Genomic DNA, 20,943 nt, shown 5'->3' with positions numbered 1-20,943 from the left:
AGCCCGCTTGCGGGGAGGGCAGAATAGAAATCTGAAATAAATAAAGGTTATGTACCCCTCCCCAAGGAAATACAAATTCTGCAAATTTGCATATATATATACATAATTTGTCCTAGAAAGCACAGAAGTCCTCCAGAAATCTAGAACAATGCTGAAACCTTAAAGTTTTCTGAATTCCCACCCCCTTCTCTCTCCAGGGTGGTACCTCACGAGCTGGCAACACAGATCCAGTGCCCTCTACCCGTTTGTTCCAAGTTCATGGGACCAATGAGTACAACACCAAGGCCTTTGAGGTGCCACCCCGTGCCACCTCCCTCAACTCCAATGATGTCTTTATTCTCAAATCTCAGACTTGCTGCTACCTCTGGTATGGGAAGGTAGGTATCCTCTCCTCCTGGCGTGGTGTGTGATGTTTGGTGCAGCGGTTAGAGTGCTGGAACAAGATCCAGGAGACCTAGATTCAAACTCCCCCTCTGCCATGGAAACTTACTATGTAACCTCTGGCCAGTCACACGCTTTCAACCTAACTTACCTCACAGGGTTTTGTAAAGATAAAATGCAGCAGAGGAGAATGATGCTAGCTGCATAACTGGGGAGAAAGGCAGGGTATAAATGAAGTAAATAAATACGTTTACAGTCTCAGAGAAGGAGGAAATGAGACTTCCATCTCAGCTTTGCACAAAAAGAGGGAATTTAGCCAATCAAAATGATAGGGAGATAATAAGGACTTATCTGTCACACGTTCACTTAATGAGAAGGCATGACTTTGCAGTGCTACATGTTCCTATGCTCATTCTTGTTTCCATAATCCACCCACCCACTTGGTTCCTTCTCACAGGGTTGCAGTGGGGATGAGAGAGAGATGGCAAAGAGTGTGTCTGACCTCCTTTCTAAGACGGAGAAAGTGGTGATAGCTGAAGGCCAGGAGCCTGCTGAATTCTGGCTTGCATTGGGTGGAAAGACTCAATATGCCAACAACAAAAGGTAATGTTTTTAACAGAACTCTGAGGCAAGAGGGTCCACCTCCTTATGTGAGGAGTAACACTAACTACACCCTTTGTAAACAGCTCTGAGTGGGTTTTAAGTTGTCCCGAAGGGCAGTATATAAATAGAATATAATAATAATAATAATAATAATAATAATAATAATAATAATAATAATAATAATAATAATGTCATATTCTCCCTGAGCATGCTAGTCCCTGGCCCAATGATGAGAGCCTTCAGGCAGAACCTCCTAGGTCCGTGATAGCCTCTAAGCATAGTTAGACCAAATGTCACAATGCCAAAGCCTGGCTAAGATCAAGCAAGATACCAACATTGATCTCTAATTACGCAGGCCCCTTGCTGACTTTTTGTCTTAGCTGCAAATTACATACACGCATCTGGTTTTTCCACTTCAGGACCACTTAAGGAGCAATTTGAAGCAGTATATTTGCAAGGAGGTGGTAGATAAGTTAAGCACATCCATCGTACACAGACAATTCTTTATTTCAAGCTGCTTCATCCTGACACTACTTCATAGCACACAAGGCCAAAAAGGGTTCTCACATACCTTGTGTAATACCAAGTTGAAACAGCTTTAGTACCTGGTCTACCCTTCTACCTTTCTATTCAGGTTACAGGAAGAAACCCTCTCTGTCACACCTCGACTGTTTCAATGTTCCAATAAGACAGGCACCTTCCTTGCTACAGAAATTTCAAATTTTACTCAAGATGACCTAGAAGATGATGATGTCTTCTTGCTGGATGTCTGGGATCAGGTGGGTCTGTGGGGTGCAAGGTTTGCATCAGTTACGAAAGCACTTGCTCCTCTCCTGTGAATGATACATTTGCACATCAGCGTTCCCCTTCCCCCCCCCCCATGAATAATTTTATTGAATGTATTTTTGCACTAACTTGCAGCAGAATCATTAGACTGCTGTTCTCACCAATACCAATTTCTCCCAGTTTCAAGGGAGTTGTTTAGATCCCCGTACAAGAACATTAGGTTATCCTCAGCTGATAAAATTTATCTATTTGTTAAATTGGTGAAACCTTTTAATGTGCAATTGAACTCTGTTGATAATTGCAGATGGATAGTCAAACAAACATGTAGCAGCAAATAAAACAGTGGCAATTTAAAGACAACATGTATGCCAGCATGTTTTCATAAGTCAGAACTCACTTCAGGTGCATGAAGTGTTCATCCATTTATCAGAACTTTGTATACTCAAACTGCACACAAAAGAAGGCAGCAAGAGGGAGACGTTACTGAGGCCAGTTTAAGACAACACCCAATCAAAAGAGCATTCAACTGTCATAAGGTAGGCAAAGTAAGATTAAATGGGTCTAGTATGGCCAACTCTTACATTGTTACTCATTTCAAAGATCTAATCATTGATGGCACAAGAGAAACACTGCTGGAGAGTAACACTAGCAAAGTATAGGGAGGAATCCATGGCCAGGGTAAGACTAAAAAGATCCCCCACCAGACACAGCAGCATTAAAAACCAAGCCAGACCTCCTAGAAATATGCTGTAAGCCATCTTGAGTTCCATGACAGAAAAAAATGTGTGTTTGTGTGTGTTGCACTTGCTAGGAAAGGGACATGGATTTTGAATACTTCCTGCCAATCACAACAGACTTTGTCTTCCATCAACTCGATTTGTTTTCTCCACAGGTTTTCTTCTGGATTGGTAAAGAGGCGAACGAAACTGAGAAAGAAGCAGCGGCTGTCACTGTCCAAGAATACCTGCGCAGCCACCCAAGTAGCCGTGACCTCGATACCCCTATTGTCGTTGTGAAACAAGGCTGTGAACCTCCAACATTCACGGGCTGGTTCCTGGCATGGGACACCCTCAAATGGACTGTGAGTGACATAGGAAAGCTTTTATTCTTGGGTAGCTATGGACATGTTGCAGCTTCTGTGGAAAATGTTAGGCTGGCAAGAAACATATAGAAAGCATGACTTTCCTGGGCATAATCAGTCTTACCTTTCATGAACTTGCAATTTATACAAAATTACAGCTGTTTTGACTGCTTTGCATTGCCCATGAGCAGATACGACTTTGGCATGGTAAGTGGTGGAGCCTGTTCTTGATTTGGAAGCTCTTTGCCCCCACAGCCTGGAAACCTCATTTGGGGTTCTGTAGAGTTTGGGTCCTTAAATCTTTGGTGTAGCTCACTGTAGTGCTTCAGTTCTTTTGATTTGTCTTCCCACAGGATAAGAAAAGCTATGAGGAACTGAAAGCTGAACTTGGAGACGACAACAGTCTCAGCGAGCTCACTTCTGTAAGTGTCACAGCAATAGGGACCGGGTTGTCCTTAAAGCACCGAGTGCTGCTGGACTGTTTCACTGTTATTCTAGCCATTAGTAGGGGTGTAAATACATCTTTGCAGTTATTTCCATTTAACTTCGGAAGTTAGAGGAGTCAAATGCACCCTGCCCCTGCCCCTCAATTGTCTGCTTGCAGCAAACAGTGACCTTTTGTCAAGTGTCAGACCACTGGCACATCTACTCAGGATTGCTTCCTCTGCCAGCAGCTCTCCGGGACATACGGCAGAGAAAGTCTCTTATTCAATACCTGCTACAGAAGATCCTTTTAAGCAGGTATGCAAGGAAGTGAACCTCAGTCTTTCTGCCTACAAAGCATGTTTTACTGCGGGGTAATAAAGCCCTCTTCCAACATTGTTCTGTTCACCAATATATACGAGACCAGAACCCCCAGGAGCAGCCTTTCCACCTCTCCCAGCAAAAGATTTGCTGCTACACTGCAGCCTGCTCCCCCTCACTGCCCCCGGCTACCTTCTTGCAGAGATTAGGGCAAGCAGCCTCTAAGGGGGCAGAGTGGATGTGTTAGTCTTCCTAGAACCATTGTTATTGCTGCAGTAAATAATCTGAACTAAGAATCCAGTCTTCAATGTTTATACATGGCACCATGTTAGTTGCTTTCAGAAGCCTTTCTTTCATTCTCCCAAACACAAAAGAGCAAGAGACAGTGTGCCTTAGAGAAATTTTGTCACTCCTAATTGTCCTCCAGAGGTAGGCCTTCTATCCAGCACGTTACTGGCAAGGAGAACTTGATTCTTAGAAGCCTTCAAACTACCTTATTTGGGAAGAAAAAACAGGGCATGTAAGCATACCAACTTTTATAGTGTTACATCCTGCTTGCTGCTTATGGGCCGAGATAATGCTTCGTAGACACCTCCTTCTGCTACCCTGTAGCCTTCCATCTTCCATTACCTGTCAACATCTCCACACTGTGACACTGAGAAATCTCTGTCTTTTGGTGCTATACCTCTGAAGATGCCAGTCACAGCTGCTGGCGAAATGTTCAGGAACTACAATGCCAAGACCATGGCTATACAGCCTGGAAAATCCACAACAACCATCTTCCATTTGTTCCTTCTTTCCCTATGTGTGTAGCCCCACAAATCTAGCTCATTCAATAAGGCAATTGCTGATACAGCTTAAACCCAGCAAGGTTATTTCTAGGATGATCTAGGATTGTTGGGGTCTACAAAACTGAGACAGCTGGATTCCTGGCCGTGATTTTCATAAGGAACATAGGTACCAGGCCTAACAGAAATTGAGTGATTAAAGAATTGGTAGTATTAAGCCAGTTTAGTTGTACAGACTGTTTAACACAGCTCTGTTAACATTATTGGTGACACAAAATGCTCTAGCCAGACACTTAGAAGAGGAGGATTCAAAGTCCATAGTCCCTTGTCTATTCTTCCAGAGTGTGGTTATGAAGAACAGCTCAGTGTGCACGGTCACATTAAACCAAGTTAAGAGACAGGAACAACTTTTAGATCTAGATTGATATAGTCTAACTTGGAAAGCCTTCTTTCAGGAAATTGTTGAGGCAAAAGAGGTTTTCACTGCCAACACCAGTTTTGCCAAGCTGTCAATTGCTACATACCCACCAGAGCAATTGGTGAACAAGCCTGCAGAAGAACTACCCAAGGATGTGAATCCCAGCAGGAAGGAGGTAAGATAGTGGAGGGCTGTGTTCTGAATTATTCTATGTATTAGGAACTCCCATCTTTCAAGACTTGTATAGAAGGCGGCAGCTGAATCTTTGTATTTGGAGATGGAAAACTCAGCCTGAAACGATTACCCACTCCTACAAAACTCATGAGTGGCATGGGGCAAGTCACTCTTACACAGTTGTTGTAAGATTAATACACTGTTCTATTCTAAAAATGAGCAGAACATTTCAGTAAGGCACCTCAGGACAAAGTTCACAAGCAATTTTTTTTGTTGAAAACATTAACTGTACAGGAAATCCTTGGGAGGGAGGGGGCTGTTTTACCACAGAAGGGCAAATTATAGTTGTGTATGGTATCCACACATTTTCATTTCCTTCAAAGGCAACTGTAGTGCTTACAAATAAAAAGTGAACACGTAGTTGACCCTGAAAACCGAAACAAAATCATGCAGTGAATGTCTTCCAAAGGCAATTCAGTTTATAGAAGCCACAACTGCTATACACCTTCTCTCTCTTTCTATAATTCCGTCTGCACAACTGCCCCCAATACTGCTTTTACTCTGCCACTGCAGCCCCAATAAAACAAAATCAAGGCAAATATTTTAAAAATCTAGTTTTAAATGTTTGATGGATTGTAAAGGTTTAGAGTTTAGAGAACCCAGAGAGATGGCTCCTTAGATTCCCAGCTCACTCCATCTTGCCCATGCATCAGCCTTTGCTCTCAAGGCTGCTGTTCTTGCTCACAGCAAATCTGAGTGATGAGGAACGCTCTCTGCTGCCTGCTCAGCTGATCATTCCAGCTCCTCCTTTCTCTCACCTTTGCATTTCTGTCTTTCTGTAGGATTACCTGTCAGAGGAGGATTTCATTGCTGTCTTTGGAGTATCTCGACAGGATTATGCTACACTGCCCCAGTGGAAACAACAAGCTCTCAAGAAAGAAAAAGGACTCTTCTAAGCATTAAACCATTGCTGTATTTATCTGCAGGTGGATGCAGATTTTTTCAAATTAAAATGTGTGCTAAAGGTTGATAACAGGAGTATTATCAAATGAATGGCCAAGACTCTACTGTCAATGGGAGATTTTCAGGGACAAAATGCAAGAAGAGTATTTAAATTACAACTGCAAATTATGCGGCCAGGACTGAATCAGGAACCAACGTTTCCCAATTCAGCTTTTGAAGCATGCACATAAATACACATCCATCTTTCAGTCATTAATAAAAAATGAAAAATATTTAAACAGTCTATTTTAGGTTTATGCTTTTAAAACAAAAAAATCACGTGTCCTAAAAGACATTAAAATATGTTTCTAAGAAACAGAAAAAAGCATAGGGCTGACTACTGCAGTAAACAAGCAATCCAAAAATGGTGGTATGAAAACACTTGCATCCTTCTAGAAAGAGGAATCAGGCCATCAGTGTTAATAAACAGTGTTTAATTTCTCTGAAATCTATCTACACATCATTTAAAGAAGGGGAAAAGGCAGAATTGTAAAGAATACATAAGAACACATCTGCTAAAACACAGAAAAGTGCTGCTCCACATTTAGTGTCGAAAGACACAAGGTGACTAACATAAATGCCATGGCTCCCTCCTCCAACACACGTCAAGAAACATTCCTTCCAACTCATTCATAAACCCCTTCCCCATTTTCACAGAATAACCCACTGCGGAAACAGGAGAATGCAGGAGGCTACCTTTGGAAGCTGACCCCCTCCTCCCCTTTTCATTCTTAGGTAGTTCATCCCACACACTAGAGCAATTTAAAAGTATGCCTATTGTTCTTTTCCAGAAACTCTTAGCTTTCCATCTTATCTCAGAAGGCCTGTTACAGGCATCACACAGCCTCCATGAATTTGGAGTGTAATATTAATTCATTTAATTCTAGATAATTATTTCATTCTTGACTTGGTTCCCATGCAAACAGCTTTTTGTTAATCCATCTATCACCTTAGAGAGTCTGCAACACAGAGAACAATTACTACAGTATTGTCCCTACCTCCATCTTATGGGATGCTCAGACTCAAGTTCCAGTTGGAGAAGGAAAATTTAATGCACAAACTGAACTTTGAGAGGAACAATGATGCCCAGTGCTATATAATTGTATGCCTAGATGTACCATAAGGGTTTAAAGGCTCATGGCTCTTCATAAGAAGTAATCTTCTTTAAACAGGTGCTTGGTGATCTCTAAGATTTTTTCCTTAGCAAACTACCCTGGGCCACTTTCAAGTATGTACAGAATTTGAGGACTTGACGAATAACAATGAAGGGGAATTTAGTTATTTAGTGCAAAAACATATATGGCTATTTCTCTTTATCACAAAGTAAATACAGTACAGCAAGACCAATGAAGATACTTAAGATTTAAAATATGCTGGCTCAAACTAGATCTGATGTTAGGTATACAGGTTTCATTTACTGAGGCATCACTCTAGGATGTTTAGTTGATACATTCTTTTGAAAGTTAAGAATAGTATACTTGAGAAGATGCACAAGGATGTTTCATAGCATACTGCTCCAAAAGAAAACTCTATTCAACAGGTAACAGTATCCTAAATATCACCAGCTACCAGGGCCCCCTGAGGCATTCTACGTCTGTAACATTCTCAAAAGGATCTATTATAAGAGATGTTAAAAATCACATGCCTTAATATTTGGTTTTAAATGCAGCTCAATGGCTATACAAAAACTGCTTAAGCTCTTGCAGTTTTACCATGTTAAAGTGTTGTGTGAGATGTGTGGTGAAGAAATGTCTGCCCCTGGTGAAAAATATTCTACAGATTTTGATCAGACCATGAAATACAGAACACTGTATAAACTTAAATCCTGGAGAAAGTGCTAGTTCCTTCTTTGCCACCACATTTCACCTTAAAGAAAAAAATAACTGAGAACAGATTTTAGTGAAGTATGTTGCTTGTTATATGAAATTTCTTGAAATTTCTTAGTTCTTCCAAACATTGTTCTCAACTCTGGAGGAAACACACTTAAAATGCAGTGTCCAGGTTTCATTTACTGAGGCATCATCACTCTAGGATGTTTTGCCTTTAAATATGCCAGCTATTTTGCTCTCACCACTGATCAAATATGGTGTGGTCACTGTTATATAATTGCTTAATTATAGCACTTGTACAGTTAGAGAGGAAAGCAGCTCTACACCAGAATCATGAGTCTCGTTTTAAGATTCTCTCTACTGAAAGAAAATCCCTTTGCTAAAGATACAATGAAGCAACTCTGACTGCCAACAGTACGAAGGTATAATGGCAGAATAAATTAGTATAATATGCTGCTGGGAGTGTGACTGTGGAGACTTGTTCGCCTTGTCTGACAGACCAACTAGACAGTTAAGGTATTTATACATAGTAGGGATCATGTAGGCTTGGCTTAACAGAACCTGTCATTTGGTAAACATGGCAGGAAAACCCTTCTCTGACTGGTAATACCTGCTATTTAGTAACTTCTGTGGTTTGTGTCTTCGAGTCCAAGATTTCATTTCTTACCCCCAAAACAAGGGGGGGGAACCTTCCAAATTCTCAACACCAGTTAACAACCTCTTCAAAGGAAAACCCTGAGTTAGGAGCAAACCAAGAAGCACCTACATTATTAGCAATTTGATTGCCATAAAAATAAAATGCAAGGTAACACTTGTGTCCAGCACTATAATGAGAAACTGGCATAAATTAATTCTGGTTTTTCTTCTTCCTATTTGATCAAACCAGCTAAAAATGACCATCACATTATCCAAATGAATTCTGGATAACAAAACCTTAACATTTCTTCTCTGAAAATGTTTGATACTCCCCAACTGATTTAATGGAATTTATCACACAACTAAAATAAAAACATTTTAATGTTTCTTCTATCAGTTTTTCAGCCTTGCCCAAGACAGCACTCTTGTGAAAGATGTCTGCCCCCCTCAAACCCATACAATTATTTAAGGCTCAAGGCTGCATAAACATGTAGAACGGTTGTTCATATTCCATTTGCTGATTAGCACTGGCTGTGCACAGTTTGAAAAGGACCGTCAAAGGCTAGAGCTTTCACTTCCCATTGTTAGCTGCCTCTGTCTTGGCTCAATCAGGACAGTCTTCAGTGAAATACAACAATTATATATATACACCCACACAAACTCAGTGAAATAAAGTTGTCCTGCAAATGGCAGTACTTAGAAAAGAATGCAGTCATAAAGAATAAAAACCTTTCAAGTTAAAATATATATATATATATATATGTATATATCATTTTTAAACATGGATGAACATGAACTGGGTAAAGATGACATACGCAACATGTTCCTGAGCACCAACGGTTTGCTTTCTGGATCTATATATGACACTGCATTTACCAATCTCTGGGTGTCAAAGTTCATCTGTTTTGGCAGTGCTTTGTCACCCTGTTTAACAAGGCAGATGGACATTAGAACCATTTCAGTTTTCCAATGAATGCATGCCAGATTGCAGGCTATTGCTATTTCTGTGGGAAAGGGGCGGGGGGGAAGCCACACTAAGTGGGATATTCTCTGTTCCCCTGTGATAAGAGAACATTTGAATTTGCAGTCTCTTCTCATGCTCTCCCTTGATGGGTTTCTGAAGAAGCTGTTTAGCCTGCCACTGCTGGCAAAGTTACTTAAAAATAAAAAGGGAAATAAAGAAGTCCCCCCCCCCGACCGTAGGAAGTGGGTAACAGCAGTTTAAACTGCAGAGATGAAATTCAAAGATAGGTGTGGAACAGTCCATTCCTCCTATTCCAAGGTGTTTGTCTCAGCTGTACCCTGAGTTTTTGGGGCTTGTGACTCCTGCAAGTTCAGAATCCTTTGTGCTCAGGAGAAAGGAGACATTCTTCACAGGGGCTGCCGAACTGGCTTTCCCAACTCCGTGCAAGGCAGTTGTGTATTTTTTTCTGTTTCTAGCAATTCATCAAATATCTCCCTGGAAACATGAAAGTGGTTTGTATCAGTAAACAGAAAAATGCCTATATGGAGTAGCAAAAGCGTATGGGGGCGCAAAAGTCATGCTCAACAGGAATCCAGGGAAGTTCCCAAAGTACCATTTTGCAATCTTACATCTTATGTACTAATAGCCAAGTGGTCCTGACCTGCAGATACTTAAATCTGGACGCTGGAGCCGTGAACAGGCTGGCCAGATCTTCCTATAGACCTGGAAAATGGCCCCAAGTTTGCAGAAAAATCTGAAATCTTAAAAAAATGTTGTTTTTTTTTAAAAAACCCTCAATTGATAAAAGGAGTACCTATAGTTTTAACTAGATGCTTGCTGTGGCTGATGCTAGGTAACCATACCAGCTTAGCCAGTATTCCAGCTTGGTTTATTTCGGTAAAAGGTAGGAGGAAGGGGCATGGCCCTTTCCTGGGCTCATTTGGCCTTTAAGGCTGCCAGAGAGGGGAGTGAAGATGGGAGCAAACAAAGGTGGGTAGGAATGACAGAAGGCAGCAGGAAAATGGGGAGAGGCTATGAAGTCAGGGAATGGAAAGAGGATATAGTGGGGGAGGGGAAATGAGATGCCCCCCACAAATCCTGGCAGGTCCCCCATTTCTCTTCACTTATATGTACTGCAAAACAGAGAGTACAAAAACTCTCATATGTGATTCATCATGAGCTAACATGATGGAAAACAGGAGTACATTTCATAAAGCAACTGAGAATTTAAAAGGGGAAGAAAAAAGTCCAAGAAAACAGCATGTTGTGTGGGAGGAACACACAAATGATACTTACTTGTGCATATAAAAGAAGATGTAACCACTCCGGTCTCTGTCACTCTGCACAGACGCCTCTTGAATTCTGGATACTTCCAAGTCATTGTATGTGAACCATGCCTGTTTGCGGATGTCATATACATCACTAATATAGTGACCTTAAGAAAGAAGGGACAGGAATAGCAAAAATTTGAATTTCCATGCTACATTAAGGATCCAGAAGCCCTTTCAAGATACTTTTTCAGAAGCCACTCCTCATATAAAAAAATGGAAGATCTATGAATTAGCAGCACCTTGCACAAGTCACCAAGATTCTTTTGGTATTCTCAACATAATCAATTTAAATAATGCTAATGAATTCCCTTTTAAAAGTAGAATACTGCAGTCCTTTAAAGGGCTTTTCAAGTATTGATATTCTCATATAACAAAAGCAAGGTACTCTCAAGTAATGCATTTGTTGTGGGGAAACTGAACTTTCAAGCTTTCCACACACATAACATTATTTTTCCTCCCCTCAAGGTTTTTGGGTTGCATGAAAAGGCCCCCCAAAGACATATCTTTCATGCACAAAGTAGAGCTGAACTGTGATCCTTGTCTTACCTGAGGAGGACGAATCTCCAATATGGCTGACAATACTAATAAGGCGATAGGAATTAGGAAGCTCTCCTGTCTGCAGAAAAAGAAACCCAACTATTAGCTTTGCTTAGTGCAGTTTTCTTTTACTTTATGCAGGGGGATTACACATTAGTAGCCAAGCCATACACGGGAGTCATTCCTCCTAAGTCTAGCTACTTAGCTCAGATCACCAGATCTTGCAATATAAATATGATTGTTTCACATTTAGACATACTATAAGCAATGATATCATCTGAGTCTCTAATAATCATGTGCTGTCAAGTAGCAGTTGACTTATGGCTACCCTTGCTGGGGTTTTCAAGGCAAGAGATGAACAGGGGTGGTTTGTCATGACCTTCCTCTGCATAGCAATGCTTGCCTTCCTTGGTGGTCTCCCATCCAAGTACTAAGCAGGGCTGTCCCTACTTAGCTTCTGAGCTCAGATTAGTTTGGAAGATTCTCAGTCTCTTAACTGGGACAGTAAACAAGTCCCCTATAAGCCTGTGGATGATAGGGCAATAAAATGCTGCAGTCTTCCCTTTAAGTTTATAGTACTGATGTTTATGCAAATCACTCATCCCCATGACTACTTTACCAAGGGCTGGATCCGCACGAAAAAATCCCCTTCTGCCAGCACTTTCCACTCATGGACATCTGACTCAATGAAAACTGAACAAATTAAGATAGCAGAAACCCATATCTGTCCACCACATTAAGATATATGGGCTAAATACGGTATAGCCAAAGAATGAATTAATCTATCAATTTTCCATTTTACTTGAAGACTTGGCTAAGGAAAACAATGTATTCAAAGCCCCTCCCATTTTTGGAATCACCTTATTTTGTTCCATTAGTTAAAATCCTGAAAACCGGCAAACTCCCTCTTTGCCAGTCAAATGACAACTAAAGTTCAGAATGGAAACTCCTGACTTTATCACGTGCTACTGAAGTCACAACCTACACAAACAGGAAAAGGCCCTAAAGGGCAGGTGCAAACCAAAATGATTAAAGCAAAGCACAAAAAAATCCAACCATTCTATATGTTTCAATGGCCAACAGATAACACTCTACAAAGTCTTTTAAAGGAAGACCGTGCAAGGTTTGAGTCAACAAAAATATTTTCTCAGGATTCTAAACAAAAATGGCCTCTAAGCACAGAAAGAGGTAGCGGTTACTGTGTCTGAAGTGACATATAGCGTTTTGAGAAACCACTCTTACTGACAATGAAGGAATCCAGAACCAGCAATGATGCCCACTGAGGCAGCCATGTAAATATGCTGCGTCAAAAAACAAAAAGTAGCTGGAAAGGCTATCTGCTGTTGCACTCCACTACAACAATTTGAGTTTTAGGAATGCAGGAATTATAAAAAACAAATTTTCCTTTCAGTACAGACAGAAGTCATTCCAAACCAAGCAGAGTGCAAAGGTAAGTCTCCAGCATAACACTACCAGGTGCACAAATGATTACTTCAGGATTAAGCACCCCATGTAAACACTGATGAACGAAATATTGAACTCTGGTTAAATTTAGAAGCTCGCTAATTTTTCACCTTCTCCCCAGACAGAGACCCCCCCCCCCCGAAATCTCTTAGAGTAACTTATCCAAAAGTAACTTATCCAAATCTGCCCAGCTGTACACATGACTAGGAAGGAATTCTGAGTCTCCAAGGGTCAATGTATACTACCGTCTCTCAGTTATCATCTATAGCATTAAGAGAGTTTTATAGGTAGAGACAGCCAAGCATATTACACAGCACAACCTGTTCTACCAAAGCAGGAGACATTTAACACATGGTTTTGTTCCACCTGGAGCAACAGCAAGCCTCCCAGTTCAGAGCTCCAAGTATCACAGATCATCACCTCCGCATTTCTTTTGAGTTCTTCAGCTTCTGCTTCTGAGTACTCCATATCTAAGACATCCTCATTCCCAGAGTCCTCATCAGAGCCAATGCTGTCCAGAAGAGAGCTGTTAAACTCTAAATAGCATGGAAATGATACTGCTTAAGATTCTTGACCTCATGTATAATACAAAGATGTCAGTACTTTACAAAGTAAACAAAGAAGTTCACTGTGAAGTCCAAATAATCAAACCCTCTTTTTCAAGGAAATAAAAAGGGATTCCAAGGAATAGATTCTATTATCTGCACAAAATACATAGGCATAGGAAACATCTGCGCTTTTCAACACTAGAATTAGATTTTTAAAATGCAAGCACTCTCATTCATGCAAGACAATTTCACTCAGCTTCTAAAGGTGCTCCAGTTAAAGGTGGCACACCACTGAAGTATTGACAGTATCGTGTCTCTCTGTGGTTCTCTCGTACAAGATGTGCTCTTCACAATGGAAATTTACTGTGCACTTGGGTCAAGTAGAATGTATGCAATTTTACTCCCTGGATTCTCTAGTGTTCACAGCTTCATGAACAAGTATTTTACAAGTATTCCCTATGCTGCATTCACTGCTAATCTCACAAGTTCCATCTCTGAACTGTCAGTGGCTTCACATATGACACAGCACAAAGTATAAACAATTGTATTTTTGTTGTTTGTGGAGAGTTGTCTAAGAGGCTGATACCTGAGGAATTAATACCAGTGCTAAAGTGGCATATGTGAAGGCTCCAACAATTCAGAAATGAATATAGTAGACTAGCAGTGAATACAGAAAGCTCACTTTCAGGAGAATTAGATCAATTTATTTATGCTTCATAAAAGCTTTAATACCAACACTTGAAAATGAGATCTGAAATGAAGCTGGAGATCCCTCTTAGGAAACATATGAGAAATGTCATGGGAAGTTAACAAGTTTCAGCTTAACAAGCAAAACATTTCAGGGTGGGGGGTTAAACAACAGACAAACTGCTGCTTGTAGTCTCCTGAGAGAGTTCTGAGCAGAATTTTACTTTTACTTCCTTTAAAGTATCCTAGTATGATTTTCTTTAAATCACTATTTGCTTTTGTGTATCTACCTTGTAGACTTAACTCAGTGGCTCGCTTGAGGTCATCATCTTCTTTTTGTTCCCGCGCCTCCTGCTAAGGGAGAGAAGCAAGGTTAGTTTACTGAGCCATTTCCTGTTACTGAGGCAGGTTTCCCTCTCTTGCCACTAAAAGCTATGTAATTTAACTTTCTACAACAAAACACATTCCCAGCTCAGGCATGTCTGTGACCAGTGAGAACCCAAATGTTCCAGGGGACAAGTTTTAAATAAAAGGTTGTTCAAGCTTGTTATGCATAACAGCAAGCCCCTAGTGCCACAATATGCTCTCTGCAGCTTTTCTTTTGAAAAGCATTAAAATGAATGAGAACTGCTTGCAAAGAAAAGCACAATTGTCTTAAACTTCCTTACAATGTTGCAAATGTATGCTACTCTATTCCTAAAGCCAACTGAGGACACAAGCCTTAGTTGAAAGCAGGGAAAAAAACCTATACCACAGTAGAAAAACACTAGTGCTTACAGCTTATCAAAAAACAGACTTTATGGGTAGTTACACACACACACACACACACACACCTCACAAACCCATCCCACCTTCATCATAACACAATTCCTCAAAAGCTTGCTTAGTTTCCTTATCAACTCGAACATATTTATGAAAGCATTTACATTCCAAATGTATACATTTTTTGAAGAATGAGATATTGTTACTGTGTGGCTATTAAATGCATAGTGGAAGAAGGGAAGTGAGAGGCTGGGAAGGAGCAGCCCAAGGGCTGCATGAAGGTTTTCTTCTCCCCATGTGTGTGTATTCAGCTGAAAGGAATGACTTTTCTTCAAAGGTTAAACCAACTCAGTTTATGAATCCCATGACCAACTTTTGCTACAGCAACCACACCAAGGTTTTCTGGGTGGAATCATACCACCTCCGCCACAACCAGCACTAATAGTGCGGCAGTAACAATTTTGCTTATGTCAGGAGTATATAAACCTAGAATTACTGATTACTTTTTGAAACAGCCAGTTCTTTACCATTATTGTACATTTTACTGATCAACCACTATAGTCAAAGGATTGGTCTAGTTCAAAATTTATAGTCGCCGTGCCACCCCAGAGATTCTGGATTACTTGTGATCATGTTGGAAAATTTCTGAAAAGCTTCTTTTCACTTATAATTCCATTACAATACTGAACAAACCTTAGTCATTCAAAGTTTTAACGTCAAGGATCTGCATTTCCACAAGTAAAGTTACAAGGTTTAATTATCTGGCAAGCGGTAGTGGTTTAAAGAGGGGAAACCACACAACTGTCTAACAGTAGCCCTCTACCCTGTAACTTGTTTTCCATTGTCTAGTTTATGAGAAAGGCTCTTTCCAGTAAGGAGCTTGAAACGTAAGATTCATAATTCTAAATGGTTTGGCGACAAATGGTTTGACATCCAGAATGACCTCTGGATAGTAAATCTAGAGGCAGCCCCATTTATTTCAGCAAAAATAAACAAAAGTCTTGTGGAAACTTAAAAGACTAATAAACTAATGAAAACAGTAATTCTATGAGAAAAAATGGAGGCATGGAACAAAGTGGAAGGACTACAAAGTTTCTATTCTACAGCTGGGATACAGTTTTACTGGACACACTACTCACAAAAATATATCAAATGCAATGTGTTTATCTCTCTATATAGTTTACATTAAAAACATCCAAGAGTTGCTAATGTAGTGAGCTTAAAAGACCCAAACCGTTCTTCTAAACAGACACAGAATGTTAAGTGACTTCCTAGCACCAGGGGAGGAATCCCACAATTGGTTTGCAGCACTTGAGAAGGAGACTTTGGCTCTTACTTGTTCTTGGAGACTCTGAGCCAAAGCCTGTTGTAGCTCCTGTTCCTCCCTCTCTCGCTCCATGTCATATTGTTGCAGCCAATCGACCTCCCCCTGAGTACCTTCCGGAGTTTTATTCTCCTTGTTCTCATCAAAATCCTTAGTTATCTCAGTGAAGTTGGCAAATCCTATGAAAACAAGCACACCACCATGATGCTCTAAATTTGCTGGAGGAAGGGACAGAACTTCTGTCGAAGGCCACTGCCTAAGCCCTATTCAGGACACTTACATTTCTGGAGCAGAGTGACATCTACTGGCCTGGAAGCATCTAAATATGAATGCTATCCAAGAGAGAAATTTCAGCAGTAGTGAACTATTCCCCAGCTGATCAAATGGGGTGTCAAGTGTTCTACTACATATTTTTTAAAGAAAAAGGCATTCAACAAGGTTTATAGTCACATGCCAGAGCACATATCAAAAAGTTTTTTCAGATGCAGAAGAAAAGCCTAATATGTTTACTTCTAAAACTTGTCTTTCCTTCCACTTACAAGCTGACACGAGAATTCACACTAAATTCTATAACAAGCTATTGTTGGCAAACACAGGCCTGCCCCCCCCGAATATATGCAAGGAAGAGGGGCAATTTTTGCAGCTCCTGCCTGCTGCAACAGTCCCAAACTCCTCTCTCACATGCTGTCCCTGGGTCCCCACCCACGAAAGGGGGGTGGGAAATCGGGTCTCCCATGCTCCCTCTTGCACCTGCAAAAATTGTAGGGGGATCCTACAATTTTACAGTTATTTTGTATCCATATTTTACAGTCAAAAAGGGTGAGCAAAATGGCTCTGCTATGTACTTAGAAATGAGAACTTTTGACATAAAAATCCTGGGGAAAGTCAAATTTAAAAGATCACTAGTTTTTGTGCAAACTAAAAATGCTTTCAAATAGTGTTTTTAATTCATTCCCACTTTTCTATCTGCTTTCTTCTCTTCTCCTTGCAATTTCAACTTTCTGTAAAAGTTGCTCAATAAATCAACTTTTCCAATTCTCACCTGAGTCTGCAGCTGCTTTGGGCTTCTCCACATCCATAGGTTCCAGATTCTCTGGCAACTCTTGCATTTCATCATCTCCAAAGCCAGTATCTGGACTATTTGTTGGTTTGTCTTCATCATGGCTCAACGAAAGCGATGCTTCCCTCTTACTAATTTCCAGAACTGCAGCAAAAAGCTCATCCTCATTCATTCCATCAAATCCAGCATTCACCAGCTCTGAAGTTTTTTCGCTTTCTGTTTTACTTTTCTTTGAACCCTGCAGGTGAATAACAGACTCTTGAGTTGGATATATAGGACTATATACATTTCTGCCTTGCATTATTCTTGTGGAAATAAAAGCAAGTAAACAGCTCTGAATTCACAATTTCCAAAACAATGTTACTTTAGGGACCAGGGTTGTCTCTGACCCTTAGATTAAAAATGTGGCACACACATCTTCAACATTTCACTTTCTGCAAATTTATGAAATGCAGAGTTCCAAAGCTCTGAACCAAGACTGCACAACCCCAGTAAACAGATTAACCAATCTATATCCTAATAGCAAGCCCAGAGATTGACTGTGTAAAGGCAGTGGTCTAAGAACAAATTTCAGAAGCCCTTCACTTTCGCATTGGTATCCTAGTTTGTAGGCAAGAAAAAAAATCACTTTGGTGTTTCATCAAGTTCAAATGTCACAACAAACTGTGGTTTGTTCCAAATGAAAGATTTCATTCCATGTGCTGTGCAGGAGGGGAGGATAATATGCAAGCCTAAAGAACCCATAGGCTCATTCCTGAACCAAACAAAGATATGGTTGTCTCAAACCACCTGGTGTAGACAAGGAGGAAATAAATACTGACAAATCTTTCCTTACTTTTTCTGGTTCCTCTCGTTGCTGTTCCCTGATTTGAAAATCACACTGCTTTTGGCTGTTTGCAACAGGGCGTTTCAATGGTTCATCTTCACTATCTGAATCCACAGCATTTAGAACAGGGCCTTTAAACTTGAATGAGTACTTCCTGAAAAGTAAATGTAACATCTTAATTCCTCAGAAACCTGCCAAAATGATGAACATCAAAACCACAAAAAAATCATACAAATAGCTAGAAGAGACAAGGTCATTATTCTGTAAACAGCTTTATTAGCTTAAGTCAATTCTAGTCTACTACATCTCAGCCTTTTAGAAAGTTATTAAGAAAAGTTATTTTCTTGTACATTTGAATCCATATTTACAGTGCTTTTGACAAAGGAAACATTGGCACTCCTAGGGCTCCGTCTACTCTAGGAATCTTTACAGCTTCAACTGCATGGAAATTCATAATAAACACATTTATGAAAACTTTCTTTGAATTTTGAAAACATTTGAAAAATATGAACCCTTCAAATTTTCAAAGTAAAACCCTGAAAGAAAGTGTTGGTAGTTTTGGCTGCAATCTACACCTCACATTTTAATGATCAACTAACAAGTTTTCATGTTAGAATTAGTTATGCTTAATTTCAAACAGTTGCAGTAGAAAAGTTACATAAATTAAAATATGGCTTCTGAGTTTTTTTGATGTAATTAAGGGCTGATTCCGCACACGTTGGATAATGCACTTTCAATGCACTTTATCAATAGTCTGACGTGGATTTTTTGTTCCGCACACAAAAAAAATCTGTTCCAAATGATCTATAAAAATATTGGAAGTGCATTATCCAACGTGTGTGGAATCACTCAAGGAAAAGACTGGAACTGAATGTAGAAAGAAAGCAGCATTTTCCAGGAGGAACAGGAATCCCAAAACAGGATGAGTTTCAGTTTAATTGTGAAGTTTGACAAAACAATGCAAGAATAAAAATAAGGGGTCAATAAAGCACACAAAAAAGAAACTGGAAGCAGAACTGATGTTGTAGATTTACTCAGCAATACATTTTCAGATATCTTAAAAATTGTAAAAGTCGTAACTCACCGACACGGTGTGGAAGTGCTTACAGAACAGGAATTCACCATTTGTGATACTTTCAATGGTCGAGAACTGATTTAAAAATTATAAAGAGCAAGTGATTATTGACCCTCTCTAGGCTCTGTTAGGAAATTACCATTTTGACTGTGATTATATCCACTAGTTCATGGCAAAGACACTAGGACAAGACTCCTCTGAATCAGACTAACAATGCTATGCTACAATATTCATGGGAAACATTTTAATTCTTTACTTTTCACCATGGCAGTAGGACAGTGGCTGCTACTTCTTCCTAACACTTTTCCCCAAATTCCACTCCCTTGATCAGTGTCAACTCTAGAAATTACAGGACAAAATGACCTGCAGATTAAATTCTAACAATATGAAAGGGAAATAACTATGACATTTTCAAAAAGAGAATCATACAGCAGAAGTTATTTTGGACATATTCATAGGTTTGCTGGTAAAGAGGATTCAGTTAAGTTCAGCTTTTGAAAAATTTTACAGGATTACTGTAGCAACAGCTGTTTAAAGTAAACAAAGAACACTGTTTAAATTTATTTTATCAGTAGTAATAATATTATTACTAGAATAAACTATGAAGCTTACATCGCAGAGTGTGCACTCCACCCAAGGATAAGTGGGGGTCTTGTGCTTTCTGTACAGTGAGATTGCAGGGTTAAAAATCTTGGTATAATCACTTGCTGTCCAACTTTGTGATTGAGAGAGAGTGCCACATTGAAGCTGTATCGTTTCAGATGAAGAATCAAGACCCTTCAACACACAAGAACAGATGGAAATTCAATAAATACTCTGTCAAGTAGATAACTCTTCAGCTTCAATTAAGGCTGCAATTTCGTACACATACACCTACAAGTAAGCATCCAGTATCATATGTACATAGGGCTGCATCACACAGTGCTCTTTACTCCAAGTTAGAGCTCTGCCTTATAGTGAATCAGACCATCAGTCCACCAAAATCAGTATTTTCTCAGTCTGGTGGTGGTTTCCCAAGGTCTCAGGTAGAGACCCTTCAGATCATCTATGGCCTGGTAATTTCTAATTATAAATGTCAGCAATTGAATCTGAGGCCTTCTGCATGCAAAGCAGAGGCCCTTCTACACATTACACAAAATGAGGCAAGTGGCACTCTTCCTTAGAGGCTAAACATTCCTAACACGCAAGTGTAAAATTTCATAATTGGTGTTAAAATATGCCCTTTTGTGTTATCATAAGAATTCTACAGCTGCAAGTCTTTTCTAACAAGTAGGAATGCTTTAAGCATTCTCAAGATCATTTGCTGAACTTTTACTCTCCAGCATTAATGTTACCTTGCTCTGTACTTAATACTACATAAAGAGAAATGCCAATATTCCCATATAACATGCAAACAGCTAGTTATTGCTGTAAATCCTCTCCTCAGTCACCTCTTATATGTCCCAAAAGTTACTACTATTTTCATAGTTTTGTTCTAAGATTATATACTTACCTGGGAAACCTACTGAATTTGTGTGTAACAAGAGCAGATTTCCCATTGCACTTCTCACAGGAATATTCAATTTCTTCTGCCTATGAGACACAACACAACAATGAGCATAGTACAAAGCCTGCAATCCACCAAAGCCTCCTTTTAAAATTAGATATCCATCTGTCTCAGCAGGACAATAACCTACCCTCACAGTAAAGAATGTAATGTATCCTTCAAAGTTTGACAGCTAAAAGGAATAAAAAGTAGCATATTTGATGAAGATAGGATAGCAAAAAAAATCAAATCAGCAAATTAGTGATATTCGTCACACCCAGTGCAGTACCTGCTCTTGATGATCCCAGCCTTTTTGGAATAGCCACTAATTGACATAAATGCCTTAGTCTGGTAGTAAGGAAGCACTGTAAAGTACTTCATAAGCATCAATAAGTTTT

The 20,943-nt window shown here is 39.8% G+C and overlaps 2 protein-coding genes across 4 annotated transcripts in view; one reads left to right on the top strand and one right to left on the bottom strand.

The window, feature by feature from the left end:
- The window catches only part of VIL1 (villin 1), a 38,156-nt gene extending 31,969 nt beyond the window's left edge, over positions 1–6,187 (top strand). Inside the window, exons 14-20 of one of the 2 annotated variants that reach the window (XM_054971139.1) lie at positions 198–377; positions 839–984; positions 1,619–1,763; positions 2,663–2,851; positions 3,205–3,273; positions 4,839–4,976; positions 5,818–6,186. In XM_054971139.1, the coding sequence (XP_054827114.1) occupies positions 198–377; positions 839–984; positions 1,619–1,763; positions 2,663–2,851; positions 3,205–3,273; positions 4,839–4,976; positions 5,818–5,931 (981 nt within the window). In that variant the 3' untranslated portion in view covers positions 5,932–6,186. Of the gene's footprint in view, positions 1–197; positions 378–838; positions 985–1,618; positions 1,764–2,662; positions 2,852–3,204; positions 3,274–4,838; positions 4,977–5,817 lie in introns of both variants that reach the window. The other variant, XM_054971140.1, reaches the window with a different exon arrangement.
- Positions 6,188–6,409: 222 nt separating this feature from the next.
- Positions 6,410–20,943, bottom strand: part of USP37 (ubiquitin specific peptidase 37) — a 41,320-nt gene continuing 26,786 nt past the window's right edge. Inside the window, exons 14-24 of one of the 2 annotated variants that reach the window (XM_054972440.1) lie at positions 20,513–20,592; positions 19,633–19,797; positions 19,030–19,095; positions 17,955–18,099; positions 17,102–17,357; positions 16,072–16,238; positions 14,264–14,327; positions 13,159–13,274; positions 11,284–11,353; positions 10,703–10,841; positions 6,410–9,901 (exon numbers count right to left, since the gene is read on the bottom strand). In XM_054972440.1, the coding sequence (XP_054828415.1) occupies positions 9,814–9,901; positions 10,703–10,841; positions 11,284–11,353; positions 13,159–13,274; positions 14,264–14,327; positions 16,072–16,238; positions 17,102–17,357; positions 17,955–18,099; positions 19,030–19,095; positions 19,633–19,797; positions 20,513–20,592 (1,356 nt within the window). In that variant the 3' untranslated portion in view covers positions 6,410–9,813. The remainder of the gene's footprint in view (positions 9,902–10,702; positions 10,842–11,283; positions 11,354–13,158; positions 13,275–14,263; positions 14,328–16,071; positions 16,239–17,101; positions 17,358–17,954; positions 18,100–19,029; positions 19,096–19,632; positions 19,798–20,512; positions 20,593–20,943) is intronic. The other variant, XM_054972441.1, reaches the window with a different exon arrangement.

This window comes from Eublepharis macularius, chromosome 2 (assembly GCF_028583425.1).
Source record: "Eublepharis macularius isolate TG4126 chromosome 2, MPM_Emac_v1.0, whole genome shotgun sequence".
Lineage (NCBI taxonomy): Eukaryota > Metazoa > Chordata > Lepidosauria > Squamata > Eublepharidae > Eublepharis > Eublepharis macularius.
Note: the sequence above shows the minus strand (reverse complement) of the source record. Positions and strands in the feature narration are given on the sequence as shown.